This window comes from Podarcis liolepis, assembly GCF_965112155.1.
Source record: "Podarcis liolepis genome assembly, chromosome: 2".
NCBI classification, from domain to species: domain Eukaryota; kingdom Metazoa; phylum Chordata; class Lepidosauria; order Squamata; family Lacertidae; genus Podarcis; species Podarcis liolepis.
Genome location: NC_139555.1, coordinates 106,500,535 through 106,516,023, shown reverse-complemented (window position 1 = coordinate 106,516,023; position 15,489 = coordinate 106,500,535). Strand labels below are relative to the sequence as shown.

At 50.1% G+C, this 15,489-nt stretch overlaps 1 protein-coding gene across 1 annotated transcript; it reads right to left on the bottom strand.

Annotated features, from left to right (window-relative positions):
- Positions 1-980: 980 nt before the first annotated feature.
- LOC310699248 (uncharacterized protein) lies at positions 981-15,277 on the bottom strand. Its single transcript, XM_083486873.1, has 3 exons — positions 15,057-15,277; positions 12,532-12,732; positions 981-9,274 (listed from the first exon to the last, which is right to left on the bottom strand). Exons 1-3 carry the CDS (start codon positions 15,232-15,234, stop codon positions 2,139-2,141), a joined length of 7,515 nt encoding a protein of 2,504 aa, XP_083342999.1. The 5' UTR covers positions 15,235-15,277; the 3' UTR covers positions 981-2,138.
- Positions 15,278-15,489: the final 212 nt, after the last annotated feature.

Sequence of the window (15,489 nt, the reverse complement as noted above, 5' to 3'; positions counted from 1 at the left end):
CATAAATAATAAATTATAATTATAATTATTAATATTATTGAGAAGGTCGGACCATGTTCCACGCATCCTCCTTTTCACTGATGGCTCCCATGACATGTGGCCTTTTCAGCAAACAGGTAAAAATACTTGCTTTATGCTCCCAGGCTTCTAAATAAACATTTTAGGATGTCTTTGATCTTTTACGCCACCGATATCCACAGCAGTTTTTTATTCTGCTTTAGGTATTACAGTCGTACCTCGGACGTTGAACGGAATCTGTTCTGGGAGTCCATTCAACTTCCAAAATGTTTGACTTCCAAGGCGTGGCTTCCAATTAGCTGCAGGAGTTTCCTGCAGCCAATTGGAAGCCACAGAAGCCCCGCTGGACGTTCAGCTTCCAAAGAACATTCGCAAACTGGAACACTCACTTCCGGGTTTGCGGCATTCAGGAGCCAAAACATCTGACTGCTAAGGCGTTCATCAACCAAGGTACGACTGTATATTTTCCATGTCACGGTTATAACATTGTACAGTCAGCTAGAAAACCTCACTGGTTGAGTGGTAAAAAAAATGTAGGAAATAAATAAGTAAAAACAGACCTGTGAGGGGTATGGCCTGGGGAGAATTTTGAGGGCCAGATAGGGGGACGCAGAGGGCCACATTCAGCCTTGGAATCTGAGGCACTGTATACCTCTTACTACCAAGGACAGACGAGATATGATTCTTGATAATGGCCAGAATATGAACTTGCTGAGGTGACTGAGCTGCTTGCTCTCAAGACAGAATGTCAACAAAGAAAGGGCAGGTGTCTGGTTCAACCCAGGAAAAATTCCTGCCTGAAACTCTATACTAAGCCAGAGAGGTTAATGGTCTGACTAAGCACAAAGTAGCTCCCTAAGTTCCCATGGACCAACAGTATAAACCTGTGATGTATTTTTGTGTGACAGAGGCAAAGACACGGATCTGTATGGAACAGGTTTTTATTCAGGCGGAAATTGCGTTTTCCTACATCCACATGTGTTAAAAGGCCATTAAGGGAGAGCCCATCAGGACTGAATTTCTTGTCGGAAAGGCTGAAGGTGTACGGTCTCACCAAGCTTTGCTCTGTGGCAGATAATGGACTACAACTCCCCATCAGCCCCAGCCAGCATGGCCAATGGTCAGGGGTGATGGAAGTTGTAGTCCACCAAACATCTGGAGGACCAAAGCCCCTCTCTATCCTTGCTCTAACACAGGGTGTATGAAGTAGGAGAACAAAAGTGCACAGAATAAATCCCCAACTTGGAGGCGGGGCGAGGGGGTTGTTTTTTTCAGATACCCTCTTCCCACTTTGGAGGTTATTTGTGCCATGGATAGGGGTGGCTGGTGCAGAAGCGGCGGGGGTTCTTATCAGGAAAACGACAATTAAAAATTTGGACCAAGAGATTTTCAAGAACTAACAACCAGACAACAGCCGGGTCAGGCAAGTTGTGTCACATACAGACAAAGGAGGACGTAGGCTGGATTAAAAAAACAGTCTTATTTTATGGAGGAGCAAAAAAATGTCTTTCAGATCAGAATAGTGGTCACAGAGCAGATGGGAGTGGGGGCGGCATTTCTCAGCCCAGAATCCATTCTCAGCGGCTGCATGACGTGAGAGACAAGGTCAGGCCAAAAAAGCCCATCAGTGGCAGAGCAGGGATTTGTATACCCCTTCCCTGCAGACCTGCCAAAGCAAGCTTGATATTTTGGACGCATCGGAAGGGATGAAAGCGCACAAGGGAGAGCCATTGGAGATAAAGTCGATCTTTCCTCCATCCCTGCCTGCCAAGGCTCAGGAAGGCAAATATCTCTCCATCTTGCCAAGGGGCCTGGCCCATATCAGCTTCCACTGTCCTTTCACCATATGGAGGGTTGTGGGGCTCAAACCGCCCCCGCCCCACGTTCCTGGTGCAACTGGGAGAGATGCAAGAAGGGTCGAACCTAGCATAGTTCTGAGTCAGGGTGTGGCTGTCGCAAGAGTTTGCTTGGGAGCCCAATCAAAACAGCAGCCAAAGTTACAGCGCGCAAGTGTGCTGATTGCAGTCTCAGCTTAGGTTGGTCTGTTGCGCCAAGAAGGTGCCCTCGGAGCTGACCTCTCCAGGAGAAGGGAGAGGCTGCCCCTCAACCGAACAGCCCAGTTACACAGCTCCCGACTGGTGCTTGTACTTCCTGTGCAGATTGAGCAAGTTCTTGCGCAGGAACATCTGCCCGCAGTCGGCGCAGGTGTACGTCTCCTTCCCGCTGTGCATTTGCCAGTGCACGGCGAGGCTGTGGCTGAACCAGAAGCTCTGCCCGCACAGCCCGCAAAGGTGGGGACTCTCCTGGCTGTGGGTTCTCCTGTGCTTGTTGAGGTTGGAGCTCGAGCTGCAGCGAAAGTCGCAGTCGGGGCATTTGAATGGCTTCTCCCCCGTGTGGATTCGCGTGTGGACGGTCCGGGCATGTTCAGAAGGGAAGGCTTTCCCACAGTGAGTGCACAGAAAGGGCCTCCTCTTGTGTGCGTTCTCGTGTCTCACAAACTGGTCTTGGTTCTCGAAGAACAGGTGACAGTAGCTGCACTCATACCTCGGCTCTGTTTCCTCCGATTTCCACTCCCTGGGAACACCCTCGTCCCGAGAAGCTGGGCTTTGGGGTTCTGCTGCCATCGGAGTCTGTGGCTCATCACTGCCTCTCTCCTTCTTGCAGATCTGCAGAGATGTGTTACCTGCTTCTCCCGACAGTGTCAGCTGCACTTTGGGCTGCTGATGGGCATTCTGGAGTTCATCTGCAGCTTGGACTCTTTCGCAGCTCTGCAAAGGGCTTCTTTCAGGCAAGGGTGACAACTCCGGCAGGTCTTCTTGCCCAGCGATATCAAGGGCATCGTAGTTTCCTGCCGTGCTACTCCCAGAGTCTGAGTTGCCTTTCGGGGAAGCAGCTGTGTGTTGGTTCCTTTGATGGCCGCTGCAAGTTTCTACCTCCTTGCAGGCCTCTGGGGAGCTGGGTTCCCATCTTGGCATCTCCTCCATGTTCTGAAGAGACGCATTCTGGAGTTCATCTGCAGGTGTGGCTGTTTCGCAGCTCTGCAGAGGGCTTCTTCCAGGCAAGGGTGACAACTCCTCCAGGTCTTCTTGCCCACCGATGACAACAACATCATATTCTCCTGACGTGCAACTCCCAGTTTCCGAGTTGCCTTTGCATTCCCTATCCAGCACTTTTTTGGGCCCCTTCTTGGATGGAACAGTGGTCAACATCTCTAGTGTGGCACTTCTGATAGTCTCTGGTTCGGATTTTGTGGAGAACGTTGTCTGGGATGGCAGGCAGAAGCTCCATTCTCCTGGTTCACAGTCCTTTGGGGAACCTCTGAGCAAACTGGAGGATGTAGCTGTGTGTTGGTTCCTTTGAGGGCCACAGCAAGTTTCTACCTCCTTGAAGGCCCCTGGGGAGCTGCGTTTCCATCTTGGCATCTCCTCCATCTTCTGAAGAGACGCATTCTGGAGTTCATCTGCAGCTTGGACTCTTTCACAACTCTGCAAAGGGCTTCTTCCAGGCAAGGGAGACAACTCCTCCAGGTCTTCTTGCCCACCAATGACAACAACATCATATTCTCCTGACGTGCAACTCCCAGTTTCTGAGTTGCCTTCGGATTCCCATTCCAGCCCTTCCCGTGGCCCCTTCTTCAATGCAGCAGTGGTCAACATCTCTAGTGCAGCACTTCTGATATTCTCCGGTTCGGATTTTGTGCAGAACGTTGCCTTGGGTGGCAGGCAGAAGCTCCATTCTCCTGGTTCACAGTCCTTTGGGGAAATTCTGAGCAAACTGGAGGAAGCAGCTGTGTGTTGGTTCCTTTGAGGGCCACAGCAAGTTTCTACCTCCTTGCAGGCCTCTGGGGAGCTGGGTTCCCATCTTGGCATCTCCTCCATGTTCTGAAGTGACGCATTCTGGAGTTCATCTGCAGCTTGGGCTCTTTCGCAACTCTGCAAAGGGCTTCTTTCAGGCAAGGGTGACAACTCCTCCAGGTCTTCTTGCCCAAAGATATCAAGGGCATCGTAGTTTACTGCCATGCTACTCCCAGAGTCTGAGTTGCCTTCGAAGGAAGCAGCTGTGTCTTCTTCCCCTCTGATGGAAACAGCATCATATTCTCCTGACATGCAACTCCCAGTTTCTGAGTTGCCTTCGGATTCCCATTCCAGCCCTTCCCTTGGCCCCTTCTTCAATGCAGCAGTGGTCAACATCTCTAGTGCAGCAATTCTGATAGTCTCTGGTTCGGATTTTGTGGAGAACGTTGCCTGGGGTGGCAGGCAGAAGCTCAGTTCTGCTGGTTCACAGTCCTTTGGGGAACTTCTGAGCAAACTGGAGGATGTAGCTGTGTGTTGGTTCCTTTGAGGGCCACAGCAAGTTTCTACCTCCTTGCAGGCCTCTGGGGAGCTGCGTTTCCATCTTGGCCACATCTCCATCTTCTGAAGAGACGCATTCTGGAGTTCATCTGCAGGTTTGGCTCTTTCGCAGCTCTGCAGAGGGCTTCTTTCAGGCAAGGGTGACAACTCCTCCAGGTCTTCTTGCCCACCGATGGAAACAGCATCATATTCTCCTGACGTGCAACTCCCAGTTTCTGAGTTGCCTTTGGGGGAAGCAGCTGTGTCTTCTTCCCCTCTGATGGAAACAGCATCATATTCTCCTGACGTGCAACTCCCAGTTTCTGAGTTGCCTATGAGGGAAGCAGCTGTGTGTTGGTTCCTTTGAGGGCCGCTGCAAGTTTCTACCTCCTTGCAGGCCTCTGGGGAGCTGGGTTCCCATCTTGGCATCTCCTCCATGTTCTGAAGAGACGCATTCTGGTGTTCATCTGCAGCTTGGGCTCTTTCACAACTCTGCACAGGGCTTCTTTCAGGCAAGGGTGACAACTCCGGCAGATCTTCTTGCCCACCGATGACAACAACATCATATTCTCCTGACGTGCAACTCCCAGTTTCCGAGTTGCCTTTGCATTCCCTATCCAGCACTTTTTTTGGCCCCTTCTTGGATGGAACAGTGGTCAACATCTCTAGTGTGGCACTTCTGATAGTCTCTGGTTCGGATTTTGTGGAGAACGTTGTCTGGGATGGCAGGCAGAAGCTCCATTCTCCTGGTTCACAGTCCTTTGGGGAACCTCTGAGCAAACTGGAGGATGTAGCTGTGTGTTGGTTCCTTTGAGGGCCACAACAAGTTTCTACCTCATTGCAGGCTTCTGGGGAGCTGCGTTTCCATCTTGGCCGCATCTCCATCTTCTGAAGAGACGCATTCTGGAGTTCATCTGCAGGTTGAGTTCTTTCGCAACTCTGCAAAGGGCTTCTTTCAGGCAAGGGTGACAACTCCTGCAGGTCTTCTTGCCCACCAATGGAAACAGCATCATATTCTCCTGATATGCAAATCCCAGTTTCCGAGTTGCCTTTGGGGGAAGCAGCTGTGTGTTGGTTCCTTTGAGGGCCGCTGCAAGTTTCTACCTCCTTGCAGACCCCTGGGGAGCTGGGGTTCCATCTTGTCCACATCTGCATGTTCTGAAGAGATGCATTCTGGAGTTCATCTGCAGCTTGGGTTCTTTCGCAGCTCTGCAAAGGGCTTCTTTCAGGCAAGGGTGACAACTCCTGCAGGTCTTCTTGCCCAAAGATATCAAGGGCATCGTAGTTTACTGCCATGCTACTCCCAGAGTCTGAGTTGCCTTCGGGGGAAGCAGCTGTGTCTTCTTCCCCTCTGATGGAAACAGCATCATATTCTCCTGATGTGCAACTCCCAGTTTCTGAGTTGCCTTCGGATTCCCATTCCAGCCCTTCCCGTGGCCCCTTCTTCAATGCAGCAGTGGCCAACATCTCTAGTGCAGCACTTCTGATATTCTCCGGTTCGGATTTTGTGCAGAACGTTGCCTGGGGTGGCAAGCTGAAGCTCCATTCTCCTGGTTCACAGTCCTTTGGGGAAATTCTGAGCAAACTGGAGGAAGCAGCTGTGTGTTGGTTCCTTTGAGGGCCGCTGCAAGTTTCTACCTCCTTGCAGGCCTCTGGGGAGCTGGGTTCCCATCTTGGCATCTCCTCCATGTTCTGAAGAGACGCATTCTGGAGTTCATCTGTAGGTTGGGCTATTTCGCAACTCTGCAGAGGGCTTCTTTCAGGCAAGGGTGACAATGGTGGCAGGTCTTCTTGCCCACCGATGGAAAAAGCATCATATTCTCCTGACGTGCAGCTCCCAGAGTCTGAGTTGCCTTCGGGGGAAGCAGCTGTGTCTTCTTCCCCTCTGATAGAAACAGCATCATATTCTCCTGACGTGCAGCTCCCAGAGTCTGAGTTGCCTTTGGGGGAAGCAGCTGTGTGTTGGTTCCTTTGAGGGCCGCTGCAAGTTTCTACCTCCTTGCAGGCCTCTGGGGAGCTGGGTTCCCATCTTGGCATCTCCTCCATGTTCTGAAGAGACGCATTCTGGAGTTCATCTGTAGGTTGGGCTCTTTTACAACTCTGCAGAGGGCTTCTTTCAGGCAAGGGTGGCAACTCCGGCAGGTCTTCTTGCCCACCGATGGAAACAGCATCATATTCTCCTGACGTGCAACTCTCAGTTTCCGAGTTGCCTTTGGATTCCATTTCCAGCCCTTTCCTTGGCCCCTTCTTCAATGCAGCAGTGGTCAACATCTCTAGTGCGGCACTTCTGATAGTCTCTGGTTCGGATTTTAAGGAGAACGTTGTCTGGGATGGCAGGCAGAAGCTCCATTCTCCTGGTTCACAGTCCTTTGGGGAACCTCTGAGCAAACTGGAGGAAGCAGCTGTGTCTTGGTTACTTTGAGGGCCACTGCAGGTTTTTACCTTCTTGCAGGCCTCTGGGGAGCTGGGTTTTCTTCTTCTCCCTTCCTGCTGACAGAAGCAGGATCTGGCCTGCTTACCAACTAGCTGCACCTTTTGCTGAGATCTCCTCCTTAACATCATGGTTTGTGATCTCAACTGCCACTGGACACAGGCTGTTTTCTGCTTGTTACCCTGGAGACGGGCTCTTTTGGAACAGTGTCTTTGATGAACCTGCTGATCTTTGCTGTGGTCGTCTTGCATGTAACGCACAATAACACAGTCTTTTCCTGATAGCTTTCTCTTAGATTCCACTGGCTGGCTGACAGAGACGTTCTCTTCTCTGCAGTTGTGTAAGGAGTTTTGCTGGGATTGTTCGGATAATTCCACTTGCACCTGAACATGCATTCCTCCCTGCTCAGAAACATCCAGAATCTCCATGTCAGATGCTTCTGCCAACGCCAGAGACTGTGTGTTTTCTTCCTCAGTGTCCTGTAAAATGTTTCTTTCTACTGTGCTTGATGCTGTCGGTGGCTCAGTGTTTACGGGTAGTTCTCCCTGATTCTTCTCCTCAGGGTGGACGCCATTTGCAGAATTCAAAATGGCACCTTCCCCCTCAGCCCTGAGGAGCTTTTTATGGCATTTCTTGTTCAGCTGGGTTTTTTCATGTCTCTTCAGATGCCACATCTCAACAAACCCTTTCCCACACACACATTTGAAGGGCTTTTCTGCCAAGTGGGTCTTTTGATGCCTGGTGAGGTGATATTTGTAATCAAAGCGTTTCCCACATTTAAAGCATCGCCATGGTGCTTTCCTTCTGTGAGGATTCCCACGCTTCAGGGAGCGGGGATGGTCTGTGGTCACTTTTTGGTCAGCGTTTGAGCGTTTGGAGAGCTTTTTCCTCACATGGCCTCTCTGGTGGGAAGCAAGGTAGTTCTTCTGATAGAAGCTTTTCCCACACTCCAAACATCGGTAAGGCTTCTTTTTTCTCCTGTGGATTCTCTCGTGATTGACGAGCAAACTTTTTGTTCTTGTGTGCTCCCCGCAGTACTGGCATTTGTAGACTTTGCCCTCCATGTAGGTTTTTAGGTGCTTGGAAAGGCTTAAGCTACGAGCCACGCTGCGAGTGACAACGCCGTCCCTCGGGTCTGTATGGGGCTGCAGTTCTGTGTGGATTCTTTCAGATACAGAGAGACTACTCTTCAACCTGGGCCTTCCGACAGGTTTTTGTTTTTTGTGGGTTGCCTTGTGTTGGAGAAGGTTGTCCTTTCGAGAGAAACGTTTCACACAGTAGGGGCATTTATAGGATCTCCCTCTTCTGTGGAGTTTCTCGTGGTTAGTGAGAGGACCCCTTCCACTCAGGCATTTCCCACAGTACTGGCATTGATAGACCTGTTCCCCACCTGGAGTTCTTGAGTGCTGGGAAAGGTTAAAAGCATTTGTGACTTTCCCCCCGTCTGTCGGGACTGCAGAGAGATTTTCTGCCGTGTGGAAGATTCTGGAAGGAGAGGGGGTATAGTTGGCGTTCATTCTCACGGGGCGCTCGCAGGCTGCCTTTCTCCAGTGGGTCACCTCATGCTGGAGAAAACTGTACTTATGAAGGAAGCTTTTCTGACACTGGGAACATTTGTAGGGCATCTCTTCCCTGTGGATTCTCTCGTGATCAACGAGCAAACTTTTGGTCCGCATACATCTCCCACAAAACTGGCACTTGTAGAGATTTTGGGGCGTCCCCTGCTGTCTATCAGCGCCAAGGCCCGATAAGAAAGTTCCCTCAGAGGCTGCAGGAGGTCTCTTCTCAGGAGCATCAGGGAAAATGGCCGCCCTCTCTTCTCTCTCTCCCTTGGGAGGGCTGCCCTCCCTCTCCCTCGCGTGGATTTTCTGGTGTCTGTCAAGGTGCTCCTTTCGGGTGAAGGCTTTCTCACATTCGGGACATCGATAGGGCCGCTCTGCCGTATGGCTATTCAGGTGCGCTGTCAGGGTGCGCTTCCGCTGGAAACGCATCCCACACTCGGAGCATTTAAAAGGCCTTTCTCGCAAGTAGGCCTTGGGGTGCTTCCTTGGGCTGGGGTGTTTGTAACCCCTCTCTTCTGCGTGGCCTCTCTGGTGACTGGCAAAGGCCTTTTTGGCTGTGAACCTTTCCCCACAGCAAGAACATTTATAGGGGCACTCGCCAGAATGAGTTTTCTGGTGTCTGAGGAGGGATGCTTTTGTTCTGAAGGCCTGGCCGCAGTCCAGGCAGGTCCTCTGAGGCTCCCTTCTGGAAGCCTTCTTTTTGGCTGTGGACGGAGCAACGTCGCCGACTTCTGTCGCGCTACACTTTATCTTCCCCAGCTGGGCCCGTGGGGGCTTCTTCAGCTGAGGCCTATTCTTGGAGGCTTCCGTTTGCTTCATGCCCTGGCATCCATTCCCCTTGAAGATGTCCAGTATGCTTCTACGAAGGATCGTCAGCTTGCGACCTCCACGTGGCCGTTTCTGTTCTTCAGCTTCACTTTCCTGCTCATCCTCTGCAGGGAACAGAAGGGAGAAGGATATACAAAAATGGGATCGTTATGAGAGCAGAGAAAAAGCCATCCAGGCCAACAGCTGCCGCCACATCTCATGGCAGTCAATTTCACAAATTATGCACTGCGTGAAATAGTTTTGTGCGTCTCGATGACAACAGATTCCGTTGGGGGTCCCACGCATAAAAACACTATGTGCTAGTAAGGGGAGTGGGGAGAAAACACTTGCTATTCACTTCCTTTCCCCGCCGGCAGGTGGCCTGAAAAATCTCTAAAACTGCTCCTTTATTCCATCCAGTCAAGACTTCTTTCCTCCCTCCATTTCTGACTTATTCTTCCTGGCCTTTAAAATGCTTCTTCCCTTCTTTCGATGTAATTTGCAGAAAAGGCAATATTTTATTTGGTAAAAATATTTTTTTATTTTGCTTTCTTCTTTGGGGAGGAGAAGAAGCAGGTGTCTGAGAACAAACGGGTATGTTGCGAAACATATGGCAGTGTGGCATAATGGTTAGAGTGTTGGGCTATGACCTGGGAGAGCAGGGTTCGAATCCCCAGTCAGCCAGGAAGCTCGCTGGATGGCCTTGGGCCAGTCACCATCTCTTAGCCTAACCCAACCTCACAGGGTTGTTGTGAGGATAAAACGGGGAAGGGAATCATGCTTACCACCGTGAGCTCCTAGGAAGATAAAGGTGGTATATAAATGCAATTAATTAATGAATATGTGCATGTTTGTACAGAAAGGAACTACCGTATTTTTTGCTCTATAAGACTCACTTTTCCCCTCCTAAAAAGTAAGGGGAAATGTGTGTGTGTGTTATGGAGTGAATGCAGGCTGCACAGCTATCTCAGAAGCCAGAACAGCAAGAGGAATTGCTGCTTTGACTGCGCAGCGATCCCTCTTAATGTTCTGGCTTCTGAGATTCAGTTCCCCCCCCCTTGTTTTCCTCCTCCAAAAACTTGTGGTCTGGTGTGTCTTATAGAACGAAAAATACAGTACTTTCACTTGCTATCCAAAGCAGTATCTGTTTTGGTCTCTTGCACTAAAAATAAAAATCCTCAGGATACTTATTTGAGAGTAGCCCTGCCAGATCCAGTGGGTTGTATTCAATGTAATACTAATACAGGGCACAAGGATTTCAGCTAGCAGAATGGTACTTCTCCTACCCCGAATGTCCCCTATGTCTGTTCTAGGGGTATCGGGCCCCCACCCAAACACTCCAGAATAGATTTGGGGAGGAGTGCATGCAGGGCAAGGAAAGGAAAGGAAAGGGAGGAAGCCCCACTGTGCCAGCAGTAATGTTTATGTTAACAGAATGAGCAAGTGGAATACAGTGGTGCCCCGCAAGACGAATGCCTCGCAAGACGGAAAACTCGCTAGACGAAAGAGTTTTCCGTTTTGGAGGTGCTTCGCAAAACGAATTTCCTATGGGCTTGCTTCGCAAGACGACAATGTCTTGCGAGTTCCTGCGGGTTTTTCCCCCTCCCCCCCTTTTTCTAAGCCGCTAAGCCGCTTATCAGCTGATCCGATCAGCAGATAAGCCGCTAAAAGCCGCTAATAGCGCTAATCCGTCAAAGGGCTTGCTTCGCAAGACGAAAAAACCGCTAGACGAAGAGAATCACAGAACAGATTCTTTTCGTCTTACGAGGCACCACTGTACTTGAAAAACAAACAAGGACACAGGAACATAGACTAAGAATTACCATAATCTATCTGGGAAAAGTTTATAAAAATGATGCATGGTTGGGAGAAAGTGGATAGGACAAAGTCCTGCCCCCTCCCACCCAGGGCCGAATATAGGTTTGATGAGGCCCTAAGCTACTGAAGGTAATGGAGCCCTTTATATGTCCAGCTCTCCTTTGTCAACAACAAATTCTCACTGTTTTTTGTGTTGAATATATGCTATTGGCTAATTTATAGACCTAATAAGTATCTAAAACCATTTGTACATGTTGCCATGCAACCAGTCCATGCAGAATGTAGGCACCCTATACAGTGGTGCCTCGCAAGACGAAATTAATTCGTTCTGCAAGTTTTTTCTTCTTGCGAGTTTTTCGTCTTGCGAAGCACGGTTTCCCATAGGAATGCATTGAAAATCAATCAATGCGTTCCTATGGAGACCGTCCGGAGACAGAGGGGAAGCGCCGCGCGCCTTCCCCTCTGTCCCCGGACCTGTTTAAAGCAAGGGGCGGCGGGGAGAAGATTGCTTCAGCCTGTTGCCTGCCCTGCAATCTCCGGGGACAGAGGGGAAGGCGCGCGCGCCTTCCCCTCTGTCCCCGGACCTGTTTTAAAGCAAGGGAAGGGGCAGCGGAGAGAATCGCTTCTCCCCGTTGCCGCCCCTTGGTTCGTCTAGCGAGTTTTTCGTCTTCCGAGGCGTTCGTCTTGCGGGGTACCACTGTATATAGAAATGAGCAAACCAGTGATATTTTAGGGAGCAGGCTAGCATGTGGGGCCCATTACTTACATCATAGGAGCCTACGCAACACAAAACACTGTTGCTGTATGTAGGTCTTCTTTTATTTGTTTTTTATCTTATATTTTGGAAATGTACATCCAGTTTTTCCCCCCTTTAATTTTTTTGGGGGGGCCCAAGAGAGTGGGGCCCTAAGCTATAGCTTGTTTAGCTTATACGTAAATCCTGGACGCAAGAGATGTGCCTCTTTAGGACTCGCCATATTTTCATGGTTGTACATTGCTTTAAACTGTTCCCATCAACATGGTGCTTAAATGGTTGTAACATGCCCCGGGAAGGCTGGATAATAAGTTAGGAAGAAATGGTGGGATTTGGAGCACAGCCAAATGGTGGTAGCCTCTCCTTCCTTGGAGGTTTTTAAGCAGAGGTCGGGTGGCTGTCTGCCATGGATGCTTTAGCTGAGATTCCTGCATTGCAGGGGTCAGATTGGATGACCCTCAGGGTCCCCTTCCAAACTGACAGTTCTGGGATTCTATAGTGTTCCATAGGAGCTGTCTAAACAAAGGGCTTCCCTACACCAGGGGTCAGCAACCTTTTTCAGCCGTGGGCCAGTCCACCGTCCCTCAGACCATGTGGGGGGCTGGACTATATTTTCGGGGGGGGGGGGAATGAACGAATTCCTATGCCCTACAAATAACCCAGAGATGCATTTTAAATAAAAGCACACATTCCACTCATGTAAAAACACACTTATTCCCGGACCGTCCGCGGGCCAGATTGAGAAGGCGATTGGGCCACATCCGGCCCCCGGGCCTTAGGTTGCCTACCCCTGCTCTAGACAATCCTGACCTGAGCTTTCGGATGTACTGTTGTATTTCACCGGGCTTCTGTACAGATCCCACCACATCCCTGCCTTCGGCCATCGCTTCAGCGTCGGTTTCACCGGGCCTTCCTCTGCACTCTCCTCAGAGCTCTGGAGATCTGGGACCCAAGCGTCTTCCCCTCGATCCAGCCGGCTGAGCAGTTCGGACCCTTGGGCAGGGAATGTGCCTGAGGTGGGCACAAAGAGGAAGACGGAGTTGAGCAGAGTACATGAGAAAGAGAGAGAGAGAGAGCGCGAGAGCGCAGGGGGATCTTGGGTGAAGGGCAAATAAAATACAGCGGTACCTTGGGTTAAGAACTTAATTCGTTCCGAAGATCCGTTCTTAACCTGAAACTGTTCTTAACCTGAAGCACCACTTTAGCTAATGGGGCCTCCTGCTGCCGCTGCACCACCGGAGCACGATTTCTGTTCTCATCCTGAAGCAAAGTTCTTAACCTGAAGTACTATTTCTGGGTTAGCGGAGTCTGTAACCTGAAGCGTCTGTAACCTGAAGCATCTGTAACCCGAGGTACCACTGTACGAAGTCGGACAGCAGCTCTACGGACCTGACTGCAGCCACTGCCTGAGGGACCTCTATCTCCCCTCCAGCTGCTGGATCTGTGGCCTCTACTGGCTCTCCAGACCAGGACCTGCTTGCAGTTGCGAAAGCAGGACAGAGAACAGGACCCTGGGCAGGCAAACAGCACTGGAAACACCTGAAGCCCCAGCTAGGTGTGCATCAATTGCTGGGGAAGCTCTATAAAGCCTGCAAACCCTGGCAGCAGGAACATCCCTTTGATGGTGGAACAAGGGTGTTGTAATAATACAACAAAACAACACCACCACAAACTGACTTATAAGTATAAAACCAAATTTACTAGAATAATAGCTAGAATAGAGGTAGACTTATAACCATTCAAACAACCACCACCCTAAGGTGCCATGTGCAAAACAAAGCCTGGAGATACTGTAAACAGGGAGTGGATAAATGTACAACTCTATCTTAACAAGGGATGTGGATAGTGCTGTGGGTTAAACCATAGAGCCTAGGGCTTGCCGATCAGAAGGTCGGTGGTTCAAATCCCTGTGACGGGGTGAGCTCCCATTGCTTGGTCCCTGCTCCTGCCAACCTTGCAGTTTGAAAGCACGTCAAAGTGCAAGTAGATCAATAGGTACCGCTCCGGCGGGAAGGTAAACGGCGTTTCTGTGCACTGCTCTGGTTCGCCAGAAGCAGCTTAGTCATGCTGGCCACATGACCCGGAAGCTGTATGCCGGCTCCCTCGGCCAATAAAGCAAGATGAGTGCTGTAACCCCAGAGTCGTCTGCGACTGGACCTAATGGTCAGGGGTCCCTTTACCTTTTTATCTTAACAAGTTACATGTGCAGTAAACGTTATACAGACTGGATAAATGAACCGTTCAACAAATAGCGTAACTCCAATCACAGAATGGCAACCCCGTGCCGCCACAATGGCAAGGGTAGCACACTGGAGAATATGAAAACGTTTTTCAAAGCTGTTTTTCAAAGATTGAACTGGATGAGATGTTCTTCAACGGGTCTTGAGTTGGAAACACAAAGCCGTATGCGTGTTGTATTATTATTACTGTCACCACATTTGATACTTTGTGTTTATACGGAACAAGGGTGTTGGCCAGGCCCCTATGGTTTTAATGGGGGTGGGGTTTTCGCTTGGGTGAGTGTTGTTTACTAGGGGCGAGGTTGTTTCAAATTGGATTTCAGGTCTTTCCCAGCCCCAACCCTGGACACATTGGGACAATGCCAGCTCCAGATTTTGGCAGTCTCTTGGGCAAGACTCCTTCCATGGGCTGCAGCCGCAGGGCTAGAGAACTCTTGTCAATGTTGACATTTCCATTCCACCTTAAGGAGGAGATGTGTGGAACTGTTGTGTGTCACATGTCTGTTTACATTCCAGCACAGCTTGCTGGGAACTTCCGTTGTGTATAGCTTTTGCTTTTTCCTGTTCTCTCTGAGATGACGAGAGAGAGAGAGAGAGAGATGTTTCTTTGTCCTGATTTATGATTAATAAATCTGTAGTTGTAGTATGCTTCCACAAGCCTCACGCCTATTCTGTGTGCGCAGTTTGGTCTGCTGATAGTGTGCCCTGGCTCAGAAGCCCGGGTCGCTGATTTGCGTTGGAGCTGAGGTGATGGTCTTCGCAGCGGGACAGCTGGAAGGAGACAGCCCAGCAAGGGCTAGCCAGCTGGCCTCCCGTCCCTCTGCATGCTATCAGTGGGGTGGGGCCCCTCAGCAGCTGCCAACCTATGATGCCAGCCCTGTGCCAGCAGGAACTAATTCTGGGATCTTTCACGTGCCAGCAACAAACTCTGCGGCTGAGCGACTGCAGGTTTTGCCTACAGGCGAGAGGAAAAATGCTCAACAACCTCATGAAACTCTTAAACAATTTGAGAGACGAGCCAGTGACTCATGCCGCCATTGTTTAATCTGGAGTGGACTGATTTTGTGAATTATATATTTGTTCAAGAATCCTTACCGAGGGAGGCCATAGAGCAACAGCTCTCCTGCATGGCGTTCCTGCACAAGGCTCTCTGGCGACGGCCCGCAAGCAGACACGGCCCTTCGCTGGAGTGCACGGTCACCTCTACCAAGGCTTCAGGTACCTGGAACAGGAGGAATGGAAAAAAAGAAAGACCCTCACTCAGAGACTGCATGATAGCTTATGAGAGACAGTGTAGTGTAGTGGTTAGGGCAAGGTTCGGGGTGGATGGGAAATGGGTTCAAACCCTCATGTGGCCATGACGCTCCTGGGTAATTGTGGTAGCAAAGGTATCGATGGATCTTAAACTAAGACTTATACAACAGAAAATAATATTTAGACTCCATTACATTTACATAGAAAAGAACAGTCAAATGCAACTCTTTGTTGGAGATGTGATAAGGATGATGCCTCTTTGAAACAGATGTTC

What these genes read in the sequence shown, in the direction of transcription:
- LOC310699248 (XM_083486873.1), bottom strand. Translation starts at nt 15,234, where the DNA reads ATGCAGTCTCTGAGTGAGGGTCTTTCTTTTTTTCCATTCCTCCTGTTC. An exon ending in TTGCTCTATGGCCTCCCTCG is followed by an intron (nt 12,733 to 15,056) that starts GTAAGGATTCTT and finishes TGCCCACCTCAG; the next exon opens with GCACATTCCCTGCCCAAGGG. An exon ending in CAGTACATCCGAAAGCTCAG is followed by an intron (nt 9,275 to 12,531) that starts GTCAGGATTGTC and finishes TGTTCCCTGCAG; the next exon opens with AGGATGAGCAGGAAAGTGAA.